Source organism: Scomber japonicus, chromosome 1, assembly GCF_027409825.1.
Source record: "Scomber japonicus isolate fScoJap1 chromosome 1, fScoJap1.pri, whole genome shotgun sequence".
Lineage (NCBI taxonomy): Eukaryota > Metazoa > Chordata > Actinopteri > Scombriformes > Scombridae > Scomber > Scomber japonicus.
In genome coordinates this window covers 3,032,501-3,040,551 of record NC_070578.1, presented here as the reverse complement: position 1 = coordinate 3,040,551, position 8,051 = coordinate 3,032,501, and the positions used below count along the sequence as shown (strand labels likewise).

The following is an 8,051-nucleotide window of genomic DNA, read 5'->3' as shown; positions in this document are numbered from 1 at the left end:
TTAAAGGTACTAGTGAAGTGCCCAGTCAAAAGATGACAAAAACTGTTTTATTATACACAGATGGTCTAAATGATTATTACGCAGCTTTGTTGAATACTCAATTCTGATCGAACAGTTACAACATTTTAAAATCTGAATGGCTGCTGAATGAATAACAGACTGTTTTTATGGACAGTCTGATTATAGACTCTGAAGGACCTTGTCCAATTATATCATTCCATAGAAAGAGGTCTGGTAAAATTACCAACCGCTCAGAACACACTGTGACAAAAAAAACCCTACTGGCTCCATTACAGAAAAGGAAAAGTGGAGCAAGATCCTGTGTGGTGAATGCCTCTTCTAGTTATACTGACATAAGCTGTAAGCAGTAGTGATAATACTTACATTGTTACCAGTTGTCACATTATTATTACATTTATGTTTCCTGGTGTGTCAACAGCAAAGCAATGACAAGTAGGAAACATAGATGAAGATAGAGATATATTTTTAGTGGAAGCAATAAAATCATCATCAAACCAAATGATTGATTTCTTTGGTAAATAGGTAAATAATAATAATGTAATAAGTAGGATAATGGCCAGCTCACTGTACATGATCCCTTACTACTGTACAAAAACATTAGTCACTACTCTACAATATGTTGTCCATTTTAAACTAATTAAAAAAAACAGAATATATATGTAGCTTCAGTCCAACTGCTCACAACGTCAACTGGTCTTGAGTTTACCTAACAACTGACAGGCCTAATTTTAGCCTCAATTCCCAAGAAAGTAATCCTCTGACTGTCAAATGACCACAGCAAAGCACTCATAGTCCTTGTTGATCCTCATGTTACATTAGCTGTTTTTTGCTAACAAATGCTAACTTAGCAGTAATGGCATCTGCTTGGAAATCTTCACAGAGGAAACATGGCTGACATGGTGATTAAACAGTGAGGGAATAAATAACCTCATGGCAGTTATTAACTTGCTGGTAAGACATTATACTACATGTGGTTATACATTAGCGTATATTCCAATTTGTTCCAGTCATCCATACTTAACCAACCTGAGCTGAATAATGGTGTGGCCACTGTGTGGAAAATTAGTATTGATATTTGATTGACTGACTTTATCCCAACATGTGCTAAACAAGTTCATACTTGTTTACTGAACTGTCCAGAGTTCAAAATGCATCTATCAACACCTGTTAAGATGACTGAGTAACACGTTGTATCTTCCATGTTTAATCTGCACACAAACTGAAATGAAACAATTGTTCATTGCAGGTACTGTTTTCTGAAAAACAGCTGGGTCCTGATGTTTGAGGTCTAAACACAAGTCATTATGATAAGTTTCCATGTTTGGTGCCATCATTGCTGTACAGAAACCATAACCATCCTGTGCTCAACAGCTGTATGTAGCAGACACTGCATGGAAGTGTTTATCAAAAACTGCCAACTGAAACTACACACTGTGATGTTTACCTTTCTGAACAGGTGTCTTTATTTCAGACCAGGGTCACATGAGCTACAGTGGATCCTGAACTATCTCACTGTAGAGATTTGCATATGAGTTCAATCTCATCATTCTTTTTACCATCATATATTTAAAGGTGATAGAAATCACTGTTTTATCACTAACTCCATCTTCTGATGAAGATCTTGTGATGCAGCTGGAATCTCATGAAAATACTGACCTTGACATAATCTTGTTTTGTCACACATAACTTTGATAATCAGTGAAGTCATTTATCACTGAAAAAATGCCAAACACTTTTCCTCCCTGCTTTCCTCTGTTTTATAACATAGTAAACTTTTGGTTTTGAGACATCACAGTGTGAAGGGTTCACACATTTTATACAATAACATTAAATGATTCCTTGTAAAAATGATTGAAGATAAACTGATGAAGAAAATCATATTTAGTCGCAGCTCTAGCTGTATGTATGACATTGGAAGCATACAAAGCAAAGCAATCATCCCAGTTTCTAATGTCTCAGTGGAGCTGAGCAATCAGGAGAAAGTTGCCTGAATATACCCTAACATCTGCCTCTGTTCTCTAGCATAGGAACGTTTAGTAAGATCATCTACTAATCTCAAGAAACAACAGCCGCAATAGAACAATTACAATTCCGTTCAGCAATTACAGTATATATGTTGATTCCACACTCCACTGTTTTAATCCAACACACTACAGACACTTCAGGACATCACTGACCGTAATCATCAAGCACAGCCTATATCACAGTGTGTCCTAACAAATGGAGAACTGTTGCCTGTGCAGAGAAAGAAAGAGAGCTGGACAGAGCAATCCGACAGAGCTTCTTACCTGCTTCTCTCACATCCTGCACGGCTGCTGGAGGAAGAACAGCTCCCGGTCTGTACTGAGAGAAACTGCTGCGAAAGAGAGAGTGGTAGGTGAGGAGTGGAGGGAGGGTGGCAAGTTAAAAAAGAGAGGCTAGATTAGATGGAGGGCAGACAGGAGGAAGGGGGCAGATGGACGGATGGGGGGTGGGGGGTTGGGGGGGTAGAGTCACTGGTGGCTGCTGCATCCCCTCTCTGCATACTGAGCCCACAAACAGAGCAGAGCAGAGTGGCACACATCCTGGATCCTGCTCCATTCTGACTGTCTGTGGGTGTTCACAAGAAGGGTGCAGCAAGTGTGTACAGAGAGATACACACATCAGTGAGACACATGTATGCATGAGCGTGTGCTGTGAAAACCAAAGGTCTTTATATAATAATGTAATGTTAGCCGTCTTCACTTCTACAGTGACGTAGAATATTCTGAATTAGATTTACAGTTCAATATTAAAATCAGGTTTAGATGGGTGAAGCTTAAAGGATCAGTCTGGAGATTTTTATTTATTTTTTGTCGTCAGATCTCATGAGCAGAGCCAAACTATTTAAAGCATCTACTGACTAGTGACATTTGCTAAAAATGTTTCAGGAAACTACTGAAACTGTATATGTGTAAGCTGTTTTTCAAGAGAGTATTAAGAAATGGAGTAATACATTTTTGGTTTGGGTCTTTTATGGGAAAAAATAGAACAATATAGATGTTCAGTGTTTTTGATATCAGCAACAAATCAAGTGACTCTATGTCATGAGAAAGGGGAGGCTTGTGTCACTGAATTAAGGTCATAGTTTGGTTTTACTTAATGATTCAGTCTCTCTACTCTCATTGACACATCTTTCAGTCAACTGTTTTATTGTAAAAGCTCTGATAAACCCGTTGGACCATGGAACCAAGTGGATTTCTGCTTTTTATTCTGTTGCCCCTGACAAAAAATATAAAGTCTCAGTAGTAGATCTTGTTGTAGATCTGATGGGACACGTTGCTTCTGTTGGCACATGGAACCAGTTTCATCCTTACTAAATGAAATCATTAAGCTAATTAAACATGGGATATCAGCGCTCCCAGTGCATCCTGGAACAGGGTCATGATGGTTAGGACTACATAGCTAATACATGTTTCATAATGCAGCATTAGAGAGTTTTATTATTCAGGATCACAATCAATCAACATTCTTTGTCAACATATAAAATAAATTAGTAAAATCACAAAAAAATAAAAATAAAAACAAAAACAAAAACTTCTGAAACCTGTTTTTCTTGATTCCTCCTGTTCATACTGACCATTTGAAGATTTGTTCATAAGTGATGGAGGACTAAATCCACAGTCCTCCTTCTGTGTAAACATGTATTTATGTAAAGTTTATTTTAAGCTATGAGACATTTCAAAATGACAGGGAAACATCTGTCATTAATGTACTCAGACTGTGAGCTGCTTAACCTTCATATTAGCCTCAGACCTTTTTCCCCTTTTACATTTTTTTAAAATGTTTGTAGTGTGGGTTTTGTCCTTCATCACTTCTATTGTAAGTGCATTTGGTGGGGAACCTAATAGTCAGTATGAACAGGAGGAATTGAGAGAAGATCGATCAAAAATTGCATTTGAGGGAATGGAATTGGTTTGTGGATAATATGAGTTCAGTGGTCTCTTTACACAGAGTGGATGACTGATGTATAGACCATCCAAATACAACTAAACATCAGCTTTAAAGAGAAATCAGTATACACTAATTTACCAGTTTATTAGATACTCCTAGCTAAAACTAATGTTGCCCTGCCATAAATCCTACAGTCTTCAAGGTTATAATGTTTAGTTTTCGTTATATTAGACTGAATTAGTTTTAGTTAGGTGTACCTAATAAACTGACAACTCCATGTATATCCATATGATGAAAATATGACTATGAACTGCATATACAGGGCTTTACTCTGGTTGTTATAGGTAATATTTTAAGTCATCATTTCTAATAGGTTTCTAAACTGTAAGTGACTTGGTGGCTAATTAGAGAGTTATTGTCTATGAATGGATTACAACATTCACAGCTTGGCAAAACCATTTGTGTTTGTTATAAATGGCATAAAAAGCATTATTAAATGATTTATTAGCCATAATTCAAGTTTGTGATGGATCGATAACCCAGTATATTAATACAACTTTATACTTCTGTTCTGCTTAATTTCAGAAAGAGCTTTTTTTACAGGTATACTTTCTTTTAACAGTGGGATCGTACAAACAACACATTTGACGATCTTATTAAATATGGAGTTTTACAGCAGTAAAATAAAACGTATGCCTCGACCTACTACAACATCAAAGCACTGCATGTTAGTGTATTAATAATAACACAAACAGGTGTCATTCTGCATAATGAGTACTTAAATAGTTGACACTTCACCTGCCTTTTGCTGGGTAGAATTTTTAATGCAGGACTTTTACATTGTATATATTACAGCAAAGTATTATCATGTGGTGTTTATGTAAGTAGGTGGAGATTGTCATTTCTAAGGTTCCCATGCTAGAGAACAGAGATGTTTGCTTCAGAGAGGTATCTTCAGGCAACTTTCTGAGCAAACTGGTGTATGCTATATGAAAATAGGGACCAGGCATATGAAGTTTAGGTTTGTGACTATGAGAGGGTGCTGGGCTCGTGACTCTGTAGCTTTCCCACACTGTCCCAGCAGCAGTGGTCCACAGTGGGCTGCTTCCTGTGGCAGAAGGCACAGACACAACCAGTACAATCATCACATCATAACACACAGTGTGGCATTAGATTTCAAACGTCATACATATTGACATTACATTCATCACTGGAGCAGACACACTCAACACTATAACATTAATTTATTCAAGCAGCCCTAAAATCTCGCGGTGCTACCATTCAGACATCTTGCATTTTTATTAAGTCTGTTCTTGGAGGGAATTTTCCTAAAATATACACTAAATATCATTTCCGTGGAGAAGACAGCCGTTGATTATTGTGTCGCGTCCAGATTATTGTTCCCTCGCGTTAACGGATGTGAGGCGGTTAGACCGAGCCTCGCGTGCCAATCCCGCGGAGTGTAGACGGTCTCTCACGGGGCTCTCTAGCCGTATTGTGCGTCATCTCCATTGCTGCTGTTTTGTTATTTTTCTTCGCTGAGGAAACATGGCAACTCCCGCTGCGGTCAACCCGTCCGGTAAGTCAGCATCCAGTGTGTTATTGTGCTTTACTAATAGAAGTCAGAGTGGAGGAAAAGAAGCTGCGTTTTGTTCAGACTTGCTGAAGAGGGTCGAAACCTCCGCCAGGCCGCCGAAGCCTAGCTCCAGCATCAATCCCCCTTCCCCCACTGAACCGTCCAAAGCACTGCTATTCTTTACAGATTTGCTGCAAACTTAAACGTGTGATTGTTATAACGACTTGGTTGTTGTGCAGTTATTCGTATTCATGCATGGCATCGTATATTGTATCGATGGTAAAGGTAGCGTTTATTTCTCCGACCCTTCGCTTTCCTCACTCACTGATACAAAAGGTTATTTTGCATATCATAACTCTGCAGCTTTGCTCTTGTTATATGTCACTTCAGAGGCTTTAATGACACGTGGGGTTAATATGAAGCCTGGTAGACAGTGTGCGCTATATTTCTATCTCTCTGTTCCTCGCCTGTTGATTGTATATTGTGTAGAAACGGTTCGTTCTGGTATACCGCGCTCATGCACAGCAGTGCCAACCCGTGTTTACAAATATGGCAATTTAGCAGACTTTCCCTTCAAGCTTGGAACACACAGCGAAAAACATGACTGAAAGCATTTCACGAGCCCTTTAATGTAGTTTTGCAATCCGGCATATAGCCAGACTAGACTACCAAGTGACCTGTATGTGTATAATATCTTAACTTTAAGAATCCATGCTATTCAGTCACACCTCAACCTCCACAGTATTAACAGCCGAAGGCAGTACAGAGTTGAGTGAATCAATACTAAAAGTTCAGATTTAATCGGAATGATTGGTCTTTGGTGGTTCACATGTTTGCCGATTTAATGGCATTTAGTGTTACGATGAAATAGGTATTACGTGAAGCTCTATGTATTATGTATATTTTCAGGTAATCTAAGAAACAGTGAATTGTTGATTACTAAAACGGAGTCTGGCGTGATATGCTCCCAACGCAGAGTTTCTCTTGGTGGTCACAATAAAGAGTATGAACATCAATTGAATGTGATATGATACTGTGGTTGGCTCTTTATATCTCCATTGTACATAACATAACTTCAGTAAATGAATTAAACAATATAGCCTACTTCAACAATCTTGTTGTCATTACTTTTTAATTTTAGTTACTCCAATAACTAAACAGTTTAACAATTAACAATCCAGTTAACCACTGTAATATGACAATACATTCAGTGAATTACGACTGAAAAATTAATTGTACAAAATGTACTGAAATCATTGTACTATCTGTGAACATGACTTTAAGTTGATATTATACATTATTATTAATATTAGTATTATTATTATAAAAAAGCATGGTATAAATTTGCTTGCAGCCTCTCTAAACAGGACTTAATGAATATGTGGGTGAAATAAAATAACACTTGCAGGATCTGTTCAAATTGTGAAAGACAGGCAAAGTAATTATTGTTGTAGAGGACACAGTCTGAGAGCTCGTGAGACCTTCATACGAAAGCAGGTCAGCCATACTCTACCTCATGCTCTGTGTCACTTCATTGGCAATGTAAATGAAAAGGGAATATAAATAAAGAACTGGTTGGTTATTGGCACCTTAGCTGCATACCGAGTGTTGAGATGAGGTGATGGTTAGAATGAACAATGAACGGAGGAGAAAATAAATGTAGGGCTGATGTGAGAAGACAGACCAAAATCCTGCTTCCTTTCCTTATTTAAAGAACTGGATGAGAAATAGCAGCAGAGCCTCCAGGCCTGTAACAAACCTATCTGATTATGACCCCCCCCCCCCCCCCCCACACACACACACACACGCATGTTATATGCTTGTTGTAATGTAATGACCCACTCAGATGTTGGGCAGAAAGCGTGCAGTTAGAGCTACGTGCAGCTCCTCTATCCGCTAACGACACCCAGTTAGGATTAAGTCAGGCTTAATGCTGCTGCTGTTGCTGCTGTATAAAGAAGAGGACAAAGTTAGCCCGCTGATCCAAGACCAGCATTACTGTCCGGTGCCATGATCTCAGAGCAGTACAGTGGGGAAGATTATCTGGCTGTCACCCAGATCCGATTTGTTTAAGAAGATGTGAGACATGACAGGTGAAATGATCTGATGAGGGAAAATAATAGTAGTTAACAGTTTGTCATTTATTTAAATTAGGACTTTATTTTTATATAAAAAATGTGTTTGTACCTATAGTATAAACACTTTCCCTTTCATTTCAATCAGAAAGTGTAGGGTGATATGGCAAAAAGAAATAAGATAATATTTTTTCCATATTGATGAGTGAATAGAATAGAATAGAATACAATAGGTTTATTATCAATGAGCAGCAACTATACAACACAATTTCAGTGCTTCTCCTTTTTATTGGTATATAAAAAACAAAAAAAACTACCAATAAAAGGGCAGGATAAAAAACAATATCAATATGTATCATTAAATATATCATTTGATAATGCTGCCATCTGAAGAGTGTCCTGATAATTACTGAAGCCTGAAGAAACCAGACGGTTCATTACTTAAAATGTACAATATAGTTTATTTA

General features: G+C 37.8%; 1 protein-coding gene across 2 annotated transcripts in view; it reads left to right on the top strand.

Moving 5' to 3' along the window:
* Window positions 1-5,269: 5,269 nt before the first annotated feature.
* arnt2 (aryl-hydrocarbon receptor nuclear translocator 2) overlaps window positions 5,270-8,051 on the top strand; it is a 79,879-nt gene continuing 77,097 nt past the window's right edge. For both annotated transcript variants that reach the window (XM_053315656.1, XM_053315649.1), the window contains exon 1: window positions 5,270-5,512. In XM_053315656.1, coding sequence (XP_053171631.1) covers window positions 5,482-5,512 — 31 coding nt within the window. In that variant the 5' untranslated portion in view covers window positions 5,270-5,481. The remainder of the gene's footprint in view (window positions 5,513-8,051) is intronic.